The sequence below is a fragment of the Grammomys surdaster genome, unplaced genomic scaffold (genome assembly GCF_004785775.1).
Source record: "Grammomys surdaster isolate TR1022 unplaced genomic scaffold, NIH_TR_1.0 222, whole genome shotgun sequence".
Lineage (NCBI taxonomy): Eukaryota > Metazoa > Chordata > Mammalia > Rodentia > Muridae > Grammomys > Grammomys surdaster.
The window spans coordinates 2,856,385-2,881,975 of NW_021604667.1; the positions used below are offsets into that span (position 1 = coordinate 2,856,385).

Here is a 25,591-nt window from a genome sequence, read left to right on the forward strand (position 1 = left end):
CTGTGGATCCCATTCCCCTAACTGGGCTGCTATGTCTGCCCTCAGTGGGAGAGGAGGCTCCTAATCCTGAGGCTCCACTTGATATGTAGGAGTGGGTGATTGGGGTGGGGGGGTCCCTTCTCCTGTGAGAAAGGGAAGGAAGAATGGGGGAAGGATCTGTGTGAGGGAGTACTGGGAGGAAAGGGGCCTGATATTGAGATGTAAAGAGAATACGTAAATTAATTTTTAAATCTACCTGGTTTTAAAAACAATCTGGGCAGTGGTGGTACATACTTTTAATCTCAGCACTTGGGAGGGAGAGGCAGGTAGAGAGTTTGACGCCAGCCTTATGTACAGTGTGAGTTCCGAGACAGCCAGTCAGGGCTACATAGAGAAACCCTGTCTTGAAAAACTGTAAATAAATAAATAAATGCCCGATTTTATAAAGATCACAATGAAGTATTTTAAAACAAAAAAGTTAACATGTTGAAAAAACAATTCAGAAGCAGAGTTCTGAAGCAGGCTAAAAAGACAGGAACTTGGGGGGACATGAAGGGAGAAGGGAGCCCCTTCATCCTGAAATCCAGCTTCTGTCATTCCAGCTCTCAGAGAAATGGAGAGAAGAGAGCCAGGAAATGTCAAGACTAATGACAGGGAAAATTGCATACAGAGACAATGTGTGCCTACCTAAACCCAAAATGACATGTAATCTCAAGTTTTGACACCTCTCTCATCCATTAATTTTGGCAACTCCTTTGTAACTTTAAACCTTTTAACCTTGTTCTAAAACACACTCTGAACAATGTAAAAAAAAAAAAAACTGGGGAGAGATTGTTCTAAAGGTTTGGAGATGTAACTTGAGAGATGTAATCTGCCTTCAATCCCTGGAACCCATGCTAACACCACCACCACCATAGTCCTGTTTGTGCCTATTGTAAAAACACCCAAAGATGACTCATCTGAGAATCCTATATCCACACTTGGTTATGTCTCATTTTTCCAACTGCCTCTCTTCCCTAAACCTTTGTGGTTAACTTTTTTCTGAGATTTAAAGTTTTAGGTTTCATTTATTTTTATTTAAGTGTATGAGTGTTTATCTGAATGTATATCTGTGTATCACACATGTACAAGGCCTTTGAAGATTATTTGTTTGCTCGATTAGTGTGTGTGTGTGTGTGTGTGTGTGTGTGTGTGTATGTCCTGATGCCCAGGAGTAAGTTTAGGGGACAAACTGCTATCTACAGATAGCCTCCGTCCATACTGTAGGTCCTGGGAATTGAACTCAGATTGGTAGACTTACCAGCAGGTGCCTTTACCACCGGATCCATCTCTCCTGCCACACCCCATTTAAGTTATTTGGGGTTTTAGTAGGTTAGAAGGCATACTACCAGAGTTGACATTCTCCTTCCATCACCTGGTCTCCAGAGACACGATTCAGATTGCCTGGCATGGCAGAGGGCAAAATTAAAATATTTTTAGAAACATATAATTTTATGTGTATGAAGATTTGCATGTTTGTAAATCTGTGTACCACGTCCATGCCTGGGGAGGCCAGAGGTGGACATGAGAGCCTCAGAAACTAGACGTAATAATAGTTGTGAGCCACCATGTGGGTTCTGGAAATAAAATCCAGATCTTCTGCAATGGAAGCAAGTACTCAAAGTCCCAGAGCCATTTCTTCATCCCTAATGTGTTTTCAAACTTAATTTTTAAAGACTTGGCATGGTAGTGCGCACCTTTAATCAGAGGCAGAGGCAGAGACAGGAGGAGCCAGGAGAAGGCAGGAGGAAGCAGAGGCAAAGGGATCTCTGTGAGTTCAAGGCCAGCCTGGTCAGGCTGGTCTACATAGTGAGTTCTAGTGTAGCCAAGACTATGTAGAGAAATCCTATCTCAAAACAAAACCAAAAAACTGTGAAGTTAATTTTTATGTAGTATGTGGTGTATGTACCACATGCGTATGTATGTATGTATGTATGTATGTATGTATGTATGAGCCTGTGAGGATAGATAATGCCTCATCAGACTATGTTCTCTCCTTCCCTGATGTGTCCTCCTGGATTGAGCTCAGATCTTTATGCATGCTGGCAAGCGCCTTCTACTCTGAGTCATTCCATAACCTCTACCTCCTTTTTAATCTTTTTTTTTTTTTTGAGGGGGGTATGAAACATTTCTCTCTGTGTCTATCAGTCTCTCTCTGTCTCCCTGTGCCCATCTCTGTATTCCTGGTCCTGATGGGTACAGGGAGGAGAAAGATGACATTCACCAGAGTTTTCCATCACAGGAATCCTAGGACTTGAACTCTGGTTTTCAGGCTTGTTAGCAAGCACGTGGTGAGGCATCTTGCTGCCTCTTTTTTCTTTCTTTCTCTTTTCTCCTTCCTGTTGTTGTTGTTTCCCCTTATTTTTAACAAGGTCTCACTCTGTAGCCCATGTTGGCTTCAGACTCATGTTAGTCCTCCCTCCTCAGATTTCCAAGTGCTGTGATTATAGGAGTGATCTACCAAAGTAAGTTCATTTTTTCCAATGAAAATGTTATTTAAGCCGGGGAGTGGTGGCATACGCCTTTAATCCCAGCACTTGAGAGGCAGAGGCAGGCGGATTTCTGAGTTCGAGAGTTCGAGGCTAGCCTGGTCTACAGAGTGAGTTCCAGGACAGCCAGGGCTACACAGAGAAACCCTGTCTCAAAAAAAACCAAAAAAAAAAAAAAGAAAAAAGAAAGAAAGAAAGAAAGAAAGAAAGAAAGAAAGAGAAAAGAGAAAAGAGAAAAGAGAAAAGAGAAAAAAGAAAAAAATGCTATTTAAAAATATTCTGGTTGTTGGGACTGGGTTGTATCTATATGAGTTGTTGGCCGAAGGGGTCCCAAGTAAATCCCCAAATAAGCCAGGCTGTTGCCAAGACAATAGGTTTCTTTCTTCAAATTGACAACAAGGCCCCATTGCTGAAGGATACTTATTCTGCTACATTGTATTCACAGTGGAGCTCCGTGATTAGGCAGTAGAAGAGGAGGTGGAGCTGGGAGAAGAGAAGAAGGGGAAGGGAGAAAAAGAGGAAGGGGAAGGGAGAAAGAGAAGAAGGGAGGAGAGAAGGAGACTATCAGCCATGGAGAACCATGGATGGGTTGAAAGCTGCCCCGGGTAGCAACGTCTATCAATAGGTTAGATATTGGATAACAACTCTAATTGTGTGGGCATCTTGTTGATTGAGCATTTCTAAATATATAAATCCTTTAGATAATCATGAAGCTTTAAGAGTTTCATTTCTACCGGGTACTGTGAGGATGGCAGATATTGTCTGGGGTTCAGCTGAGCTTTGTGGATGCAGCGTGGGGATTGGAGCCATCTCCACACTAGCATCTCGTGGATGCCAGGGCCTGCATGTCTAGCTAGCCGAGGGGCAGCAGGAACATGGTGGCTGCTCTGGAACAAGCAGGACCAGGCGTTGTTTTCTAAATATCACCCGTATATGAGTTGTTGGCCAAAGGGGTCCCAAGTAAATCCCCAAATGAGCCAGGCTGTTGCCAAGACAATAAGTTTCTTCAAATTGACAACAAGGCTCCATTGCTGAAGACAACACACACACACACACACACACACACACACACACACACACCCCTTATAACATGGAGTGATTGACTTGGTGTCAACATAGAACATCCACCCCTACATTCTAGTGTCTTTGGTACCAGAAACTACTCTGCAGGCTACCAAAAAAGAAAGGTAAACAGCAACCTCGCCATATTACTGTTGACCTACAATACTATCATGCCTGAAAAAAATATGCTAGGACAATGGTGGCATAACCAACCAATGTTTGATTTGACTTAAAGACCATCTCACAAGATGGAAATCATATCTGATACTACTTGGGTAAGCAAGAACCAGACACTAGATAGCCCATATACCTAGCATAAAACCAAATACTACTGGTCTTTAAAAAAAAAAGTAGTAATAACATGATTCCTAACGATATTCTGTAATACTTGTAGATTGGTGCTTTACTCAACCATCATCAGAGAGGTTTCCTCTTGCAGCAGACAGGAACAGGTGCAAAGGCTTACCGCCAGATACTGCACAAAGAGGGGGCAGGGGCTGACTTTGGAATGCACCATTCTAAATCAGATGTCTCCATAAATCACTCCCTTCAGAGCTCAGGGAACCTCCTAGAAGAGGATTCAGAAAGAATGTAAGAGCCATAGGGGTTGGAGGACACCAGGAAAACAAGGCCCTGTAAACCAACATGAGCAAAGCTCATATGAAGTCACAGAGACTGAAGCGGCCTGCACAGAGCCTGCACAGGTCTTCACTGTTAGCTCCTCTGCCTATATATTATGGCTTTCAGTTTAGTACTCTTATGGAACTCCTGAGTATATGAGTGAATGGGTCTCTAATATTTGTGTTTTCTCTTGGTTCTTTTCCTTCTATTGATTTGCCTTGTCCAACTTTGAGGTGATTTTTTTTTGCTTTATCTTATATTTTATTTTGTTGTGTTTTGTTATCTCTTAGTAGCCCGTTCTTTTCTGATGAGACCTAGAAAAGGAGTGGATCTGGATGGGAGGGGAAGTGAAGAGGAACTGTGAGGAGTGGAGGGGCTGAAAACTGTAATCAGAATATATTTTATGGAAAAATAAGTTATTTTCAATAAAAGGGTAAATTCCCAGTTGTGTGTAGTTGTTTCTGCCTTTAATCGTAGCACTAGGTAGGCAGAAGCAGTTGGGTATCTTTGAGTTTGAGGTCAGCCTGATCTATATAATCAATCTCAGGCCAATGCTGGCTACATAGTGTTTCCCTATCTCAAAAACTAACAGAAAAACAAGAGAATATTTGAGTCCAGGAAAATATTTGACCCTACAAAACATACGAACACCAATCTCAGTCAGACAGGGATAGTTTATTGAGCATTTGCCCCAGGACTGATCAATCAGGGCTGCAAACCAAACTCAGGAGCTGATTGCAACCATGAACCAGAATTTCAGACCTCTTTAAGCCTGAAATCCACAAATATCTGTGTCAAGTTATTCCACTGATCAGGATTTAAGGATAGGGGACTTCCTTAGATCATGTCTTTGTTGTACATTTATCTTGTTCCCACTGGTCAACTGTGGCAGGGGACTTGCCTTATCTAACATTCACGTCTTAACTTGCCAACCAGGATGTCAGTTACCCATGTACATGTCTCTTTTTGCTAAGTAGGATGTCAATTCCCAGAGAAGTCTTGGGAACTTAAAACTTTACTTGACCCCTACTCAAAATGGAAGTCTTATTCTAAATGTTTTTATATCGGTGCATGTGTCTCTTTTGTATTGGGATCCATCCCAGAGGCAGCTTATAAAGGCAAAACCATAAAAGCTCATACACAAGTGCAGAAAGTGCTGCCGGATGGTTGGTTTGGGTCCAAGCTTATTGTGCCTAACTATGCAAAGCAGTTCTAACTGACTTTTATTGTGATTTCCAAGAACACCAAAGGACAGAACATAACGGAATATGCAATCAAATAGTGCATAAGAAAATTTCCTAGTCAGAGTAGTAACAGCACATGAGAAAGTTTCCTTGTAACATTAGTAACAGCATAAAACGGCTGGCTAGAGAGGCAGTAGTTACTCAGGCCTTAACAGAAAAGAAAGAGGAAAAAATTTCCCCAAAAGTCTCATTCTAAGTACATAGTGTTTATATGACCCTTTTCCTAGGGAGATATGAACACCTATTTGCCTTAGATAAGGAACTGACAACAGACAAAAGTAAGCATATCATCAAAGTCCAACTTGGTGAGCCAATGAGTTTTATTGGGATTACTCATAGGAGTGTGGGTGGTTGATTACTTATAGTATCAGAAATGATTCAAAGACAGCTATATCACCAATATATGTAGGTAGGGAGGGACTTAGTGTATCTGGTCAGTTTCAGGGACTTTCTACAGCCTTTGCGTTTCTTACTTTCTGAGCTTAACTGAGCTTCTCTGCAGGATGTAATGTTTCAATCCCCCCTAGAACACTATTTCTTAAACTTTCTAAATCTGCAACCCTTTAATACAGTTCCTCATGTTGTGGTGATCCCCAACCACAAAATTATTTTCATTGCTACTTCATAATTATAATTTTGTTAGTTATGATTTATATAATGTAACTATCTTATATTCAGGATATCAACCCCTGTGAAAAGGACTTTCAATCCCCAAAGGGGTTTTAACCCACAGGTTGAAAACCATTGCATTAAAACATCCTGTGTCTTAATGAGCTTCCCTCCAATATAGAAAGTTTTAATTTCAGAGGAGTTTGCTACACAACACATATGTGGCAGTTTGAATATATTTGGCCCATGGGAAGTCACACAACTAGGAGACAAGGTCTTATTGGAGCATGTGTGGCCTTGTTGGAGGAAGTGCTTCATCTGTGGAAGTGGGCTTAAGGTCCTATGCTTAATCTAAGTCCATCCCTCCACAGGGCACAGCCACTTGGGGAGGCAGAATGCAGGGAGTTTGACTGTGCTTACTCCATGGTGGGCTGTTCAGAATCATGGAAGCAGCGCTGTGGGGTTGAGAAAGCACAGTCTGAGATGTGGGAAAGCCAGAGCTGGTTTGGAAATCCCTAGACCTGTGTCCAACCTGGGGCCTTGGAGTTCTCAGACTCCTGGACATCCAGGTGCTGCTGGGAGTCATGGAAGAACAGAGAATGGAGTCAAGGGTCCCATGGGCTAGGGACATTGACTAGCCCAGGATTGGGGGGAAAGGGGAGCTCCGGCTTGTCTCACAGGTTGATTGTCCTTGGACTGATGGAGGCAGGCTTTGTGGCAGTTGTGGCTTGGAGTGCAGAGAGGCCATCTATGGGAGAACTAAGTTGAGGCTTTGTAGGTGAATTCCTTCTTCATGGCTCCCCATGGTGAATCTTGATGAAAAAAAGATAGTCCATGGTTCTAAACAGTTTATTGTCATGGTGGAAAATGGAGGAGTAAAACCATACCCAGTTTTTCAGGATGGGCCTGAGATTAAATACCTTTTACAGGACTGTCTGGGCTAGGAAGCTTATTGGCTAAGCCCTCCAGGCCTCTAGGTACCTCATTAGCATGGAAAACTCTGTTTTGAGCCTACATGATTGTAGAACACATTTCTTTTTTTTTGAGAAGCATGGCACATGTTTCAAGTCAGGAGTCTGGCAGGGAGCCTGGAGTCGCCTAAGCCTCAGGTGTGTGCCCACCGAGTTGCCAGGTCTCTACCTGCTCTACCTTACCAAACTTCCTGACATGGTTTTACATCCTACACAAAATAAGTAGTCTCTCCTGGTTACCTTCTAATAAAGATGTAGAACTCTCAGCTCCTTCTTCAGTAGCATATTTTCCTGGATGCTGCTGTGCTTCTGGCCATGGTAATGGACTGAACCTCTGAAAAATCTAAGCCAGCCCCAATTAAATGATTGTCTTTATAAGAGTTGCTTTGGTTATGATGTCTCTTCACAGCAATGGAAATGTTAAGACAGCATAGTTCCACATAATTCTGGTTAGGCCATTGACCTCAGACTAATTGTTGTTTTCATAGAATACATTCAATGGAATCCTGAAGAAGTATGGTTTAATACCAGTGAAGGAACGGACTTACTGGCAAGATGAGGGCAAGCAATCAAAGAACACAAGCTTCCTTCTTCCATGTTCTTATGTAGGCTTCCAGTAGAAAGTGTGGCCCATAGTAAATGTGTATCTTTCTATCTCAAGACACAGATTAAAGGTTTGTGTCTTCCTGGATAGATTAGAAGTAGATCATCCTACTTCAGATTAAGCAAAAAATCCATTACTGGTGTTTCCTCCCATTTCTGGATTTTAATTCATTCCAGATGTAGTGAAGTTCACAACCAAGAAAACCAAGAAGATCCATCACACCAGATAAGAATCTGCCGAGGTCTAGCCTCAGCATAAGGAGGGTCCTGAGAAAGCGGGGCGGGAATGGGATCAGTACTGATTCAACGACTTGGCGTCAGTAGTAGATGCAAGCTGTCAGTTCAAGTGCTTTCTTTTTTTTTTTTTTTTAAAGATTTATTTATTTATTATATATGAATACACTGTAGCTGTCTTCAGACACACCAGAAGAGGGCATCAGATCTCATTACAGATGGTTGTGAGCCACCATGTGGTTGCTGGGATTTGAACTCAGGACCTCTGGAAGTGCAGTCAGTGCTCTTAACCACTGAACCATCTCTCCAGCCCAAGTGCTTTCTTTTTGCCCAGGGATTCTCATCATTCCTCCTTCTTTTCATTCCTCACTCCTAGTCTTCATTTTGACCTGAGAGCCTGAACCCAGTCTTTTATTTACTAAAGCTATATCATCAACACTTTGACCATTGTTAACCATGTTTTAGAAGTTCTTACATTTACATAAATTCTAAAACTACCAGTTTATTAGTTCCAACCCCTGCTTTCTTAAAACAGAAGCTAAACACAAAGGAAAAACACATTTCCTTATCATTTGTACACAGCCTGTTCTGCACAGGTAGCTGGGCACAGCAGACAGCAGTCTTTAGTAACTATTTTCATGTAAGAACAGAAAGGTGACAGACTACTAAGATTTTTTTGTTTGTTTGTTTGTTTTCGAGACAGGGTTTCTCTGTGTAGCCCTGGCTGTCCTGGAACTCACTCTGTAGACCAGGCTGGCCTCGAACTCTTGAACTCAGAAATCCGCCTGCCTCTGCCTCCCAAGTGCTGGGATTAAAGGCGTGTGCCACCACCGCCCGGCTTTGTTTTTTTTTTTGTTTTTTTTTGTTTTGTTTTTGACTACTAAGATTAAAATGATTTCTTACAAAGTTTCAAAACTTATGCAAGTGGGAGCTGGAGAGATGGCTCAGAGGTTAAGAGAACTGACCTCCTCTTCCAGAGGTCCTGAGTTCAAATCCCAGCAACCACATGGTGGCTCACAACCATCTGTAATGAGATCTGATGCCCTCTTCTGGTGTGTCTGAAGACAGCTACAGTGTATTCATATATAATAAATAAATAAATCTTTAAAAAAAAAACTTATGCAAGTGAAGCAGCTAGCTTTCTCTAATATCTCTCCAGGCATTGTCATCTCCAGTCCTTCAAGTAAGTAGGGCAACAAAATAGTAACTTTTCATATGCTTGTACATCATCTTTTAATTCTCTAATCTTTGTTTCATCATCCTAGCGATTACACGGCTTCATGTACTCTCTGATAATATTTGTTTCTAAATAATATACGAGCCTTCCTCCTATAAGATAAACCCATCTATTATTTCCTTGCCTTTCTATAGATTTCTCCCTTTTTCTCTATCCTTGACTTTTCTTCTTGAGACCACTTTAACTCTCTATCCTTGATTCCCCCAGTTCATCCTGGCTAATGAATCCACCAGTCATTCAACAGGAGGGTACATGTATCTCCTCACATAATTCCAAGTTCAAGACCAAGTCTTGCAATGAGTAATTTCTACAAAGGGTCATGTCGGTTTTTATGGCCTCTGTGGTTATATTGTCTAGATCCTTTCTCATGGACATAAAGACCAAGCGTAAGGCCTGTTCCTCATCTGCTACAGTCTCATGACCACTTGCATTCCTCATTCCTGAGAGCCACATTTGTTTCATTTATTATCTGAGTAATGGGGGAAGTATATTCTCCAGAAACAGAGATTGAAAGTAAAACACATAGACCAGATAGCAGATAAGTTCCAGGCCAATGGCAGTCAATCATCACATGTGGTGATCAACAGCCTGGAAATGCAGCCATGCTGGACCTGGCAAGAATCACTCTGAGTTATTGGTCAGGGGAGTCCAAAAGATTCCCCAAACATTGCTGTTCTTGTTGCCTATCAGAAGTTGATGGTAAGTCCATATTTTAAAGACACTACAGACTTCAGACAAGGACCTAGATGATACACACTGGATCTGACTTGAAAGCCTTCCCCTTGAACATTAGCAATTGTGGTACCAGAAGGTTCCATACAAACTTCCAGAACAACCAATAGTCATGCCAGCAACAACAGCTATGAATTTCAACATCAACTATCATAGCATATCTCTAAGTGTGCAGGAAGGGCATGAATATCCTGGAAGTTATCAACAGCTCTTTAATTGGCTGCATCCTCTCTTAGATGAGTCTGCCTGCCTTTGAGTCTGGCTTGTTATTCATTGCTTCTGTTTGTATTTTGATTCCTGCTTGCCTCACACTTTTTCATCTCTTTCTTAATTCCACCCCATAACCTTTTTATTCACCCTTTTATTTCTTACATTTTCATTCATCCCCAAATAAAATAGGGTCTGCTCAACAAGAGGGAAATGATACCTTGTACAAGAAACCCAGCCAACTACCCAGGGCTAGTGATGTCATTGATCTTTGCAGAGAATCTATAACCACCACTTTACTTAACCAGCACAATTCTTTTTTTTTTTTTTTTTGGTTTTGTTTTTTCGAGACAGGATTTCTCTATATAGCTCTGGCTGTCCTGGAACTCACTCTGTAGACCAGGCCAGCCTTGAACTCAGAAATCCGCCTGCCTCTGCCTTCCAAGTGCTGGGATTAAAGGCGTGCGCCACCACTGCCCGGCTAACCAGCACAATTCTTAGCTGCATTCTAAATACGTATCCTTACACCCACGTATACAAGTGTAATGATAACCCTTCATTAAAGAAACTTATCTTTGCAAGAGACAGAGACCACCACAGAAAATCAATTTGGCAGTGTTATTCATATGGCTCCTCAATGAAATATGTACTGCATTCATCACAGAGAACAAGTAATTCTGTGGTGCTCAGCCCAAACTGATCCATATGCTAGCTAACCCTTGCACCTACAGCTCAGGGAACATTAAGGAAGGGAGTGGGCAGAAAGATTGTAAGATCTAGACAAACAAGAAGTCTGCTCTCAGACTCCATTCCCAAGAAGTGTCAGGGAAACTATGAAGTCTGAGCAACATGACAACTTAAGCAAGACCTGACAAGGATGACATCAGCAGATAGATTATGGTAACATGAAAGGGGGAAATCCCCAGAAGCTCTAACCCTAGACAAAGAACTACAGGCAACAAGGTAATGCTTCGAGCCAGAAGAAATAATCTTCCCACAGTTGATTATCCAATACCAAATGGTCAGTCCTGAAATCATAAACATGCAGGTAATATATGCTCTGAGCAGGTTATTGTGACAGGGCTCCAGACCTTAGTAAGTCCCCAGACCTTAGCACAACTGACTCCATGATGGAAGTATCATTCAGGCTATAAAATTCAGCATATAGACAGTATCACCTGCCAAAACAAAAGACATAATCCATCAAAGTGTATAGTTCTGGGAGAGTCTATAAAGGTACTAACCTTGCCTTTTGGCTTCTGTAGTTTCACTTTTGGCCAACTTTTCTTGTTAACTGAAGTATGTCAACCCAGGACAAGTGTGTGTGTGTGTGTGTGTGTGTGTGTGTGTGTGTACGCACACGTGCTTAAAAACTCATTCTGAGAAAGGCTGGGGGTAAGCTGGGACCCCAAAGACCCAGTGTGTTTGCTGGCCAGCCAATAAAGACTTTCTACTGGCTAAACCCCATGTCCAAGCAGTCTTCTCTGGTGAAAACTTTACAACAGCTATAGTTACAGATACATGTAACAACAAGTAAAGAAAAAGAGGCAATCAATTTAAAAGAGCAAGAGGAGGCACATGGAAATGGTTGGAGGTAGAAAGGGGAGGGGGTAAAACAATTGTATTTCAATTAAAAAAATTAAAACCAAAATTAATATTTGAATGCGCTTTTACCTAAAAATAATACTTAATAATACAACTATGAATCGTCTGCCTTATATTTTGCTGGGGTAATGTATGATGGACTAGTTTAAGGGGCTTGATAACTTCGTTTTGTGGGACATTGGTAGAGATGGGTGGTTCCAACTTAATTACTAAGATTTTCCTCTGGGTCGCTAAATTAATCGGAGTATAACAGACTGAAGTTATCAGAATGTATGCCTTCTAAGTGAACTGGACAGCAATGATCTTAGATTAAAGCTTAACCCTAATTGTGATAAACCCTTTTTTGTTTGGGATTTAAAAATAAAGCGGGGGTGGGATTATAATACATACACAGATTCATACACGCACACCATACAGGCAAATACAGTCCCACACGAAATAAAGGGAGAATTGGCGGTGTTGCTTATTTGGCTACTCAATGAAATATGTGTTGCATTCATCGCAATGTTCTTTCAGGATCCGTGCAGTTTAGATTTCAGAAACCTCACTAGGAACTGGATGAGAACGTGGCTTCTGTTTCCTGTCCGGCCTCTATATAGAGATACACACATTCCTTCCTGTTGGCGGCAAGAACTCTGGTTCCAGGGGAAGGGGTTTACCGCTGTACCCGGAACTGTTGCCAAGTTGATTTTTTGTTGTTGTTGTTGTTTGTTTGCTTTTTTTTCCCCTGGTTTGATCGCTGCATGCTCTAGGACCCTAGGTATCCGAGACCCTTTGGGGGTCGCGAGAGCGCCTCCTTGTCCTGTTCCGCCCCTTGGTGGGTTCAGCTCCCACCACCATGGCTCCTGTGTCGGGCTCGCGTAGCCCTGAACGGGAGGTCTCTGGGGGAAAACGTCGCAGTTCGTCGAGGAGCCCCAAATCCATCAAATCTTCCCGCTCCCCAAGGTGTCGCCGGTCTCGCTCGCGCTCTTGTTCTCGGTTCGGTGACCGGAATGGCCTCAGCCATTCGCTGAGTGGCTTTAGCCAAAGCTCTCGAAACCAATCTTATCGCTCCCGCTCTCGATCGCGTTCTCGAGAACGGCCTTCAGCACAGCGGAGTGCCCCCTTTTCGTCTACATCCTCGTCCGCCTATTATGGCGGCTACTCGCGTCCCTACGGGGGCGACAAGCCATGGCCTAGCCTGCTGGACAAGGAAAGGGAGGAGAGTCTGCGGCAGAAGTGAGTGAGATCGTAGCACCTTCTCTTGAATGATTCTGGCTGCCTTTGAGTCCAGCTTGTCCATTGTTTCTGTTTTATTTCGCTTCCCGTCCGTCTCGCACTTTTTCCATCTCTTTCTTCAGCCCACTCCATAACCTTTTTATTTATCCTTTCTAACTTACATTTCATTCATCCCTAGACTCCTTCATAAAGGGCCCTAGTTTTCCACTACCTACTTCCCCCTCCTGGCTTGCTGGCGGGTATCACTAAGAGGCACAGCGCTATTGTATTCCTTGATGTCATTATCCGTGCACCAGTCTTTATTCCTCACTAAACTGAAATAGAGGTTTGTGATTTTATTGATCACAGAATTAGTAGTGCCTGCCTCTTGATAGGCATGCAGCTGTTTCGTGTTGGGTGAAGAAACAGAAGAAATTTGAGATAAGAGGATATTTCAGTGGAAAAGTTTTGCAGGGAATTGTAAGTATATGTATTGGCTCTGGGAAAAAGGATAATTAGATGGGAAAAATCGTGTAACGTGGTCTCAGACCACGACAACCAATGTGGGAATGAGATTGGATCTCTTCTAATGGGAGTTTTAGTTTTAAAAGACTCACAAACCTTTAGTGGCAATAGCTGTGAGGCTCTCGAGGGAAGTCAGAACAGTGTCCTTCTCATTGATGTAGCAAACTTAAGGGCACCTTGGTCTACAGGAGACTGTGTCTTAAGAAATATTTAAATTCAAGAGCTGGGTATGATGTCTCACGCCTGTAATCCTAGCATTCAGAAAGCCGAGGTAGGATTGTCAAAATTAATTCGAGGTCAGCCTGTACTACAGAGTAAATTCAAGGTAGGCCTGAAGTAGAGTGATACCCTTGAGAGAGGCTTATATTGCTGCATTAGTCATAGTATCTAATATGTATGAAGTTTATTATGTTTGTTAAAAATTATGTCTTAGGCACTGAACTAGGCCCTGCACAATGTGTTTAAAAATGCTAAAATTTCAAATATTACAGACATTAAGGGGCAAGTTAAATTTCTACCGCTGAGAGATGCTTTCATGTTTTTTTTTTTGTCTTTTTTTCCCCAGCAGGGGAAGAAATAAAGTATAACAATAAAAAGGGCAATTTCAGAATTGCACTGCCTGAGTGTGAAGGTTTTGTTTTCTGTGAAACAGGATAGTCTTGGGCAAGTTAGACCTTTCCGAGCTTCACTTCTTCATCAAAAATTTGTAGAAGCTGGAACCTGAGGCCCTGAGTTGGGGCAGCAGCCCTGAAGGAGAAGAGGGAAATTAGTAACAAAACTTTTAAGGTTGTAGTAACATCCATAAGTACATGGAAACAGAAACAGTCAAACAGTCCTGAATTGTTAGAGACCTATGGTATGGTACCCATGGAGTATGTCAGTTGAAAGCAAATACTGAGCCAGGATCTTGTCTCTAATCCCTACTCTTGAGAGTTGTAGGCTAGCTAGATCCTGCTCCATGAAATCCAGTTTTAAAGGTGTAAAGGATTACTGGAATGTGAAATGATTGGATGAGATTTGCGTTTGTACTTTTAGGTAATATGAAGTTTATTGTGTCTGTTAAAATTATGTCTTAGGTATGGTACTAGGCTTTATACTTTGTGGGTTTTTTTTTGTTTGTTTGTTTTGTTTTTTGAGACAGAGTTTCTCTGTGTAGCCCTGGCTGTCTTGGAACTCACTCTGTAGACCAGGCTGGCCTCGAACTCAAAAATCCGCCTGCCTCTGCCTCCCAAGTGCTGGGATTAAAGGCGAGTGCCACCACTGCCCAGCTTATGCTCTGTGTTTTAAAATGAGAAATTTTAGCATATTACAGGAGTAACAGACATGAGACTTCTGTGTTCTTTATGGCTGGGCAGGCATTCTTCCCCAGCTGTTGCAAACAGTTGTAGCCCTTTTCTAAATTATCTGCTTTAACCAAATACAAAACTCTCCAAGTCTCTCTCTGTGTAATTATCAATACCTTTCTCATGATCAAAGATGTTTTTAAAAAAGCCAATTATATGTCTTTTGTAGTAATTTTTAAATGTGAGTTGCAAGCCATCAAACTTTAAGGAATTCAGGCTAATTTTTTTTCTTCAAAGAATTATTTTTATTTTATTTTTCCAGTCGAGGGGATTTGGACAAGGTCACTATATATAGCTTTGACTGTCCTGGAACTCATTATGTTGACGAAGCTGTCTTCAAACACAAAGAGATCTGCCTGCATTTGCCTCCCAAGTACTGGGACTGAAGGCATCCACCACCATACTCAGTTTTATTTTTATTATATTTTTAATTATATGTATGTATGTATGTATGTATGTATGTGTCTCTGTGTGGATATGTACATGTCCGTGTAGATGCCTTGGGAGGCCAGAAGCATCAAATCTCCTGGACTTGGAATTACAGGCAGCTGAGAGCTAACCAACTTGGATGCTAGGAACTAAATTCTAGTCCTCTGTATGTGCTTTTAAACCCTGGGCCAGCTTTCCAGCCCATAGTTTATATTTTAAGTTTATGAGTCATAGTAAATATTAAAACAGAATTAGTCACGTACATAAAATGAAAAAAGTGCCCCCCCCCCGAGAGTAGAGAATGTACTCCTCCAAAAGGGTCTAAAAGGAAAACTGGTAATAAACCGTATATAGCATGAGGAGAGTTTTTGTCAAGTAAGATTTTCCTTTCTAGAATCCCCTTTCTTTTCATTTCATCTTTATCTTCTTCACTAATTCCTAGGTTCCTGAAAACTGAAAGTTTTCAAATCAAGATTTTCTTATCTTTATAACATACATAAACGAATTTATTTTTAAATATAAAACTGTCTGTCAAACTTTACAGTGAAATGGGGGACATTTAGGACCTGTGCCACACATTCAGCGAAGGGATGCCCTTGACAGTCCGCCCTGTTGCTGAGGCACTCTATAGTTAGTACCAGTTCCTATCAGAACATCAACTCCTATCTAATGAGTTTATAGTTAAACTAAGTCTCTCCCCACCCTCCTGACCTCACACAGGCTTTCTCTGTTATTCCCTGGCTGTCCTGGAACTCTCTCTGTACACCAGGCTGCTCTCAAACTCACACAGATCTGCCTGCCTCTGCCTCTGCCTCTCCTCCTCTGCCTCTCTCTCTGCCTCTCTCTCTGCCTCTCTCTCTGCCTCTCTCTCTGCCTCTCTCTCTGCCTCTCTCTCTCTCTCTCTCTCTCTCTCTCTCTCTCTCTCTCTCTCTCTGCCTCTCTCTGCCTCTCTGCCTCTTTCTCTGCCTCTCTCTCTCTGCCCCCCCCCACCTCTCTGCCATCTCTCTCTGCCTCCCAAATGCTGGGATCAAAAACATGCATTACCACCACGTGGCTTAAACCAAGTTAACTTTTTTAAACATATAGGTAAATCCAGGTGTTCCTGTAGCTCTAGCTATTTGGAAGGCTAGATCATGAGCCCAGGAGCTCAAAGCCAGCCTAGGCAATATGGTAAGATCCTGTCTCAAAAGATATGAGGAAAATAATACTGCAAGACTTGACTCCTGTTGAGTTTATTATTATATGTTTAGGAAACAGTCCATCCATTGAGTTATAATTTAAATATTTATCTCTTTTAGGAGGTTAAGTGAAAGAGAGAGGATTGGAGAATTGGGAGCTCCTGAAGTTTGGGGACTTTCCCCAAAGAATCCTGAACCAGAGTAAGTATGTTAAAAAAAATATGATTTTAAAATGTTAATAGCATTTTTTAAATCCTGGTCAGCAGTCAAATACTTTTTAATTATGTTTTCTTCCGTTTTATTTATTTGTACATGTGTTTATGTGCACAGGTGGAGGGCAGAGGACAACTTGCAGGAGTAGGTTCTCTCCTTCCACCATGTGGGTCCCAGGGACTGAACTCAGGTCGTCAGGCTTAGCAGCAAGTGCCTTTACCTACTGAGCCATCTCACTGTCAGAATTTTTAAGTTCACGAGATTCAAGTACTTACCAGATTTTTTTTTTTTGCTTTCTTATAATTTATGCTATTTTACCCCTTATATTTAAAAAAAAAACATGGAATACTCACGGATAATGGTTATAGATACTGCTAGTAGATTTTAGCACATTCATTATGTGTGTGTGTGTGGAGGTTGTTTTGTTTTGTTTTGTTTTGTTTTTGAGACATGGTCTCAGTCTGTAACCCAGACTATCTGGAACTCTTTGTGTAATAGGCAAGGCAGGACTCAAACTCAGAGCAATTTTCCTGCCTTCGACCCCTGAATGCTGGAATTACTGGCACAGATCATCATGCCTGGCTTAATTGCTCTCTTTAAATTATAACCCACAAAGCACCACTTTCCTACACAGAAAGATTCATTATTAAAACTAATATACTTATTATTTTTTGTTGGTTTTTTCATTGAACCCACTATCTGACTAGTATGTGTTAGTATAACAAAGAGTTTTAGTTTTTTAAAAGTGATACAAATGGAGGCATTTCCCTAAGAAAGAAGGGGCTCCTGAGAGTGGGAATGGGCTAGTCAGCTGGGAAAAGCAGACACTCAAAAAAAAAGTGTGCCTGAGTGAATGTGTATATAGGGTCAGAATTTGAAGTCAGATATTTCTGACCTCTTCTCTACCTTATCTTTTGATTTACATTTATTTACATTTTATTTCATTTACGTTTATTCTCTCTCTCTCTCTCTCTCTCTCTCTCTCTCTCTCTCTCTGTGTGTGTGTGTGTGTGTTTGTGTGTTTGATTGTGTGTTTGTGCGTACGCACGCACAAGATCGAGTACCACATGAGGAGGTCAGAGAACAACTTGTATAAGGTTGGTTCTCTTCTTTCACCATGTGGGTTTGAGGAAATGTAATTCAAGTTGCTAGAATGGCATCAAGTGCCCATACCTGCTAAGGTATCTTGCCAGTCCAGGATTTTAGTTTTTGAGACAGAGTTTCCTTTTTGTTTGTCTTGTTTTTTTGTTTTTGTTTTTGTTTTTAAACTTTTTATTGGATATTTTATTTATTTACATTTCAGATGTCATCCCCTTACCCTGTTTCCCCTCCCTAGAAACCCTCTATCCCATCCTCCTCCTCCTTTTTGCTTGTATACCATTTTAATTACGTGCATGTATTAAGGTCAGTTCTAGGTTGAGGAACTAGCAATACAATAGATGCAAATAGTTAAGGAACAAGCAAGACAATGAACAAAATTCTATCAACACTCCCATGATCACTGTTTCTAAAGGCTTATCAGGGTGACCAAAGTATCTGAGCCTACTTCCCTGTCCTACCCCAAAGTCATTTTTATGTCTGAAGCCTATTTCCTTGTTCTAGCCTAAAGTTTAGATTCCTGTCTGAAATTATTTCTTTGTTCCAGACTAATATTTAGGTTCCTGCCTGAGATTACTTCTTTGTTCTAGCCTAAGATTCAGATTCCTACCTGAAATTACTTCTTTGTTCTAAACTAATGTCAGCTTCCTGCCTGAAGCCTACTTCCTTGTCCCTGACCAATATTGTATTTCTGCCAAGCAGCCCATTTCCTTGTTCTTGGTCCATGTCAGATTCTTGCCAAGCAGCCCCAAAAGCTCTCTGCCTCTCCCCACTTTTTTATTTCATTAACAAGACTGAGCCTGAGACAAAGAGTTTCTTAATGAATCTGGTGCTGATCTATGAATTGAATTGGTTGACCTAGGGGTCCTCCTGTCCCTGCCTCCCCAGTGCTGGAGTTGCAGGTGAGTGCCACCATGTCCATCATTTTTCTGTGGGTGCTAGGGATCTGAACTCAGGCCCTCGTGCTTATGTGACAAAGGTTTGATCAACTGAACTACCTCCCCGGCCCCTAAATTAAAAAAAAAGTTCATACAGACATAACATTGTTCATTGACCATACTCTCCACCCCGTCTGTTCCTTCTGTTCCCTGAAATAGTTTCTTCTTTTTCTTTGATTTTATATACACATACGTGACTTTATGCGACTATATGCAATGTGGGTACTACAAATGGGGTGAAACATGAAATTCGTATTTCTGAGACTTGCCTAACTTGCTCAATATGTTTATTTCCTGTAGCTTTCATTTTCCTCTATGTGATGCAACTCCATTCTTCTTTTGACTGCAAATGTTTCCACTGTGTGCACATACTACATTTTAAAATCTATTCCTCTGTTGTTGGCTACCTAGTTTGATCGGGAGCCACTGTGGATTGTGCTGCAGTTCACATTGCTGTCTGAGTGTCCCTGTGATGTGGTGACTTCCAGTCCTTCAGGCAGATTCCCAGGACTGCTATAGCTAGATTCAGTGGAGGATCTTTTTTTGTTTGTTTTTTGAGAAGCTTCATACTGATTGCCACAGAAGCTGAATTAGTTTCTATCCCCACTGAGTATATAAGAGCCCTTGTTCTCTGCATCCTCAACAGCAGTTGTTCTTGATTGGTTTCTTTTTTTTTTTTTTTAAAGATTTATTTATTTCATTTATATGAGTACACTGTAGCTGTCTTCAGACACACCAGAAGAGGGCATCAAATCTCATTACAGATGGTTGTGAGCCACCATGTGGTTGCTGGGATTTGAACTCAGGACCTCTAGAAGAGCAGTCAGTGCTCTTAACCACTGAGCCATCTCTCCAGCCCCCTCTTGATTGGTTTCTTAATGCCTGTATGGTAAGGTGGACTGAGTGTAGTTTTCATTTGCATTTCCCTGATGGATAAACACTTTTTGCGTGCTTATCAGCCATTTGTATTTTATCTTTTGAGAATTATTGTTCATTTCATTAGCCTATTTATTCATTATATTGACTTCTTGTTTAGTTTTCTGTGTTTCTTGTATATTCTTAGTATCCTCCATTGTAAGATATAATAGGTTGCAAGATTTTCTTCCATTCTATATACTGTCTCTTCATTCAGCTGCTTTCCTTTGCTGTACAAGGTCCCATTCATTGATCTGAGGACTTAGTGAATAACTGACATCCTATTTAGAAACTTCTTGCCTATGCCCATAGAGCTTGGAAGAGAACATTAGATTCCCTGAAACTGGACTTACAGATGCTTGTGAGCTGCTTTATGGGTGTCTAACCACTGGGCCATTTCTTCATCCTATTTGTTTATATCCCTCTTATAATTTCATTAAGGTCACCAAGAGTTTCTAAAATTAATATTCTAGTATTTAAAAAATATTTCCTGCTGGGCATTGATGGCACATACCTGTAATCTAAGTCTGCTCTACAGAATGAGTTAAAAAAGTTTCCTATAGGGGCTGGAGAGATGGCTCAGTGGTTAAGAGCACTGACTGCTCTTCCAGAGGTCCTGAGTTCAAATCCCAGCAACCACATGGTGGCTCACAACCATCTGTAATGAGATTTGATGCCCTCTTCTGGTATGTCTGAAGACAGCTACAGTGTACTCATAAAAAAAAAAAAAAAAAAAAAAATTTTATATTTCTAAAATTTTGAAAGGCACCCCCTTTTTCTTCTTTCTTTTTTTTTTTTTTGGTTTTTTGAGACAGTGTTTTTCTGTATAGCCCTGGCTATCCTGGAACTCACTCTGTAGACCAGGCTGGCCTCGAACTCAGAGATCCGCCTGTCTCTGCCTCCCAAGTGCTGGGATTAAAGGCATGTGCCACCACTGCCTGGCTATTTCTCAACTTTTAACTTGTGAATTTCTTCTGAAAATATAATTATTACACATTTCTATTTTTTAATGGTACTGTGTAAACTCAAAAGCATTATGTAAGTATAAGTCATTTTATTATTATGAAGGTGGTAGATTGTTGAATATACTCCTACAAAAAATGCTTGCCCTTGGAGGCTAGAGTGAAAGTTCAATCATTGAGAGCATTGACTGTTCTTCAGGGACCCTGGGTTTGAACCACAGCACCCACATAGAGGCTATTCTGGGATAACTTTAATCCCAGAGGATCTGATGCATTCTCGGGACTCTGTGGGAACTGGGCACAGTTATACACATAAGCAAAATGCCTATACACATAAGAAAAACTATAATTATGATGATAATAATAATAATAAAAGATGTTAATAATAATAATTATAATAATTTTAAAAAATGCTTGCCTTTAAAGGTTCCTAGGCAATGAGTACTGTTACTGAAAATTTTAAGCACATATTCTAATGTTCTATGGTTCATATTTCTTATAACCATTTTCTGTAATTCAGCTCTGATGAACATACACCAGTAGAGGATGAAGAACCAAAGAAAAGCACTACTTCAGCATCTAGTTCAGAAGGTAATTTTGTAAAATAAGGAACTTATTAATTTATAAATTTCAAAAGTATGTCTGTTTTTAAATTATGACTTTCTATTTTTTTTATTTATTTATATTTCAGATTTCATCCCCTTACCCCATTTCCCCTCCCTAGAAACCCCCTATACCATCCCCCTCCTCCTTTATGCTTTTATACCATTTTAATTACATGCAAGTATTAAGGTCAGTTCTAGGTTGAGGAACTAGCAATAAAATAGATGTAAATAGCCAAGGAACAAGCAAGACAATAAATACAAATAGTCAAAGAACGAGCAAGGCAATAAACAAAATTCTATCAACACTCCCATGATCACTGTTTCTAAGAGCTTATCAGGATGACCAAAATAACTGAGCCTACTTCTCTGTCCTAGCCCAGAGTCATTTTCATGTCTGAAGCCTACTTCCTTGTTCTAGCCTAATATTTAGATTCCTGCCTAAAATTACATCTTTGTTCTAGTCTAATATTTAGATTCCTGCCTGAAATTACTTCTTTGTTCTAGCCTAATGTCAGTTTCCTGGCTGAAGCCTGCTTCCTTGTCCTCTTGTCCTTGGCCAATGTCAGATTCTTTTTTTTCTTTTTTTTGGTTTTTCGAGACAGGGTTTCTCTGTGTAGCCCTGGCTGTCCTGGAACTCACTCTGTAGACCAGGCTGGCCTCGAACTCAGAAATCCGCCTGCCTCTGCCTCCCTAGTGCTGGGATTAAAGGCGTGTGCCACCACCGCCCAGCCCATGTCAGATTCTTGCCAACCAGCCCTAAAAGCTCTCTGCCTCTCCCCCCTTTTTTATTTCATAAACAAGACTGAGCCTATCTTAGGTCGTCTGCCAAGAATGCCTTCCTTACTTGTAGTGGAATATGCATTATCAAAAGCAATGCACTTATGTCTTAGGTTGGTAAGGCTCTGTGCAGAATCTTACCTGTCCTTGGCTTGCCAGGCTGTTAAATTAATAACTCTGTCTGGGGGTCCATTTTCAGGTTCAAGCCATGTATTTTGGCTGCCAACATGTTGATGTTGTTAAAGACAAGCTTTCAGACGATGGACAGGAAAAAAGTATTCCCAGGACAAAAATTATATATATATAATTATATATTATATATATAATCAGACTATATATGAGATCTTGAAGCTTGACCAAAATAGAAATACTGACCTCAGGCCATGGGTAATTTTGTCAGCAGTGTCTACCATGTCAACGCTCAACAGAGCAACATTCTTTAAATTCAGAAACTCACTATGCAAAGTTAAAACATCCAGAGAGGTGTTAGAATTATGCCAAATACCCTACAGGTGTCTTTAAACTTTTTCCTAATTACAATGACTACCACTGTAAATTTTAGAACTAACACGAATCCAATGGTATTTGGCATGACCCTTTAGATGGCTCCTTTTTCTTAAACTCTGAACCTCCTTCCAATAATTCGAATAGGATAAAGAGTGTCAATCCGTTCTTACAAATGCCTATCTAAATCCTATTGTATATCAATACATTAGTAACATTTTTTGTTAAATGATTAACAAAAGTAGCTGTCTTAACTTCTTGTGTCACAGCAATTGCAGAAGCAGTAGTGCTAGCAACTAATTTAATTAAAGCTGTTACACCAGCAATAATCAAGCCCACTACCCTCTTGCTTCTGCTTAAAGCCTGACTCACTTCTTCCAGTACTTGCAAGCTATTTTTAGAATACCAAGGTTCTGTGATATTCAGGGCAATAAAACAAAAGCTGGTTGATAGACCTCCTTAGCTGACATCCCAGATTTCAACACACTTAACACAATTAGAAAGTATACAATCAATGCAATTTACATTAAATACTGTAGAAAAAACAAAAGTAATTTTAACTTGACAATTAAAAGAGCCTTAACACATGTGCTAACACCTGTTTGAAATCCAGATCCTGTCCCAACTTTATCTCTTGCTAACATAACATCCTAGAGAACTGCAGCTAACTTCCAAAAATGTCTCTGAAAATGTCCAGACCCAGACTTCCAAATAAAGACTGTTATTTCCAATATTGGATTGATTTCTAGACCAGTCTGTGATTGAATCTGAATAACTGGTCACCTTTAAGAAAAATACCAGAATCATTATAACTTCTCTTTTTGATTCTCTGTTCCACAAGGTCTAAAAATTTGAGGCAACGCAGGTTGTGCTATCTGGGGTATAGGTGAGCAATGGTGGGTCAGGAACATATGTCCAGTACAGCTTCCCAGTCACCATTGTCAGGGCACTCAACAAGCTCACAGGTCAGCATCATCATTTGTCTCAGCATCAGCATGTCTCACCAATCTCTCTGGCAGCCACCATGCTCCTTTAGCATCCTGCAGAAAAAACACAAACATGCCCTCTTCCCCATATTTAATATACCTGATCGGGATCATGCCTTATGCCAGTAAATGGATCCTTCCCTTTCACCTATGCGTAAGTATGCCTAGTTGTAGAGCTCCATAGACACTCAGCAGAAAGTTCCTTGGCTTTATTTTAAAAAAAATTTAAAACAAAGAGAACATAGCCAGGCAGTGGTGGCGCATGCCTTTAATCCTAGCACTTGGGAGGCAGAGGCAGGCAGATTTCTGAGTTTGCGGCCAGCCTGGTCTACAGAGTGAGTTCCAGGACAGCCAGGGCTATAAAAAGAAATCCTGTCTCAGAAAAACCAAAAAAGAAAAAAAAGAAAAAAGAGAGAACATGATTTAAATGAATATGTGGTGTACTGGGATACCCCCCCCCCTTTTCTATTTTATGAAGATATTGTTTTAAAGTTCCATGGACCCCTTCTACAGTCCCTTGTTTTGACAGTTATAAGGAATCCCAGTAATATGAATAATATTAATTTGCTGACAAAGTCTCAAATGCTGTAATAGCCGGTTCTATTATCTGTTTTTACTATTATTATTATTGGATAATTTATTTATCTACGTTTCAGATGTTATCCCCTTTCCCTGTATGCCCCCCCCAGAAACTCCTTATTCTATCTCCCCTCCTCTTCTATGAGGGTGTACCCTCACCCATCCACCCACTCCCACCTCCTGGCCCTGGTATTCCCCCACACTGGAGCATCCAGCCTTCATGGGACCAAGGCCCTTCTCTCCCACCTATGCCCAACAAGGCCATCCTCCACTACATATACAGCTGGAGCCATGGGTTCTTCCATGTGTGTTCCCAGGCTAGCTGTTTAGACCTTGGGAGCTTTGGTTGGTTGGTATTGTCACTTTTCCCATGGGGCTGCGAGCCTTTTCAACTCCTTCAGTTTTCTCTCCAACTCCTCCATTGGGGACCCCATTGTTAGTTCGATGGTTAGCTGTAAACGTATATACACCAGGCTCTGGCAGACCTCTCAGGAGACAGGTATATCAGGCTCCTGTCCGCATGTACTTCCTGACATCCACAACAGTGTTTGCATTTGGTGATTGCAACCAGGTGGGTCAGTCTCCAGACAGTTCCTCCTCCAGTCTCTGCTTCACACATTGTCTCTGTATTTGTTCCCATGAGTATTTTGTTACTCCTTTTAAGAAGGACTGAAACACCCACACTTTGGCCTACCTTCTTCATGAGCTTCATGTGGCCTGTGAGTTGTATCTTGGGTATTTTGAGCTTTTGGACTAATATCCACTTATCAGTGAGTGCATCCCATGTGTCTTCTTTTGTGATTGGCTTACCTCACTCAGGATGATATTTTCTAGTTTCATCCCTTTACCTAAGGATTTCTCGAAATCATTGTTTTTAGTAGCTGAGTAGTATTCCATTGTGTAAATGTACCACATTTTTTGAATCCATTCCTCAGTTGAAGGACATCTGGGTTCTTTCCAGCTTCTGACTATTATAAATAAGGCTGCTATGAACATTGTGGAGCATGTGTCCTTGTTATATGTTGGAGCATCTTTTCAGTATATGCCCAGGAGTGGTGTAGCTTGGTCCTCAGGTAATATTATGTCCAATTTTCTGAGGAGCCATCAGACTGATTTCCAGTGTGGTTGTACCAGCTTACAGTCCCACCAACAATGGAGGAATGTTCCTCTTTCTCCACACCCTCGCCAGCATCTACTATCACCTGAGTTTTTGATTTTAGCCATTCTGACTGGTGTGAGGTGGAATCTCAGGGTTGTTTTGATTAGCATTTCCCTGGTGACTAAAGATGTTCAACATTTCTTTAGGTGCTTCTCGGCCATTCGATATTCCTCAATTGAGAATTCTTTATCTCTGTACCCCATTTTTAATTGGGTTATTTGATTGTCTAGAGTCTAATTTCTTGAGTTCTTTATATATTTTGGATATTAGTCCTCTATCAGATGTAGGATTGGTAAAGATCTTTTCCCAATCTGTAAATTTTATTTTGTCCTATTGACAGTGTCCTTTGCTTTACAAAAGCCTGGCAATTTTATGAGGTCCCATTTGTCAATTTGATCTTAGAGCATAAGCCATTGGTGTTCTGTTCAGGAACTTTTCCCCTGTGCTCATGTGTTCAAGGCTTTTCTCCACTTTCTCTTCTATTAGTTTCAGTGTATCTGGTTTTATGTGAGGTCTTTGATCCACTTGGACTTGAGCTTTGTACGAGGAAA

At 40.9% G+C, this 25,591-nt stretch overlaps 1 protein-coding gene across 1 annotated transcript in view; it reads left to right on the forward strand.

Moving 5' to 3' along the window:
* The first annotated feature begins 12,268 nt into the window (after positions 1–12,268).
* Nkap (NFKB activating protein) overlaps positions 12,269–25,591 on the forward strand; it is a 34,394-nt gene continuing 21,071 nt past the window's right edge. The window contains exons 1-3 of the mRNA XM_028773149.1: positions 12,269–12,850; positions 16,425–16,505; positions 20,951–21,021. Coding sequence (XP_028628982.1) covers positions 12,471–12,850; positions 16,425–16,505; positions 20,951–21,021 — 532 coding nt within the window. The 5' untranslated portion in view covers positions 12,269–12,470. The remainder of the gene's footprint in view (positions 12,851–16,424; positions 16,506–20,950; positions 21,022–25,591) is intronic.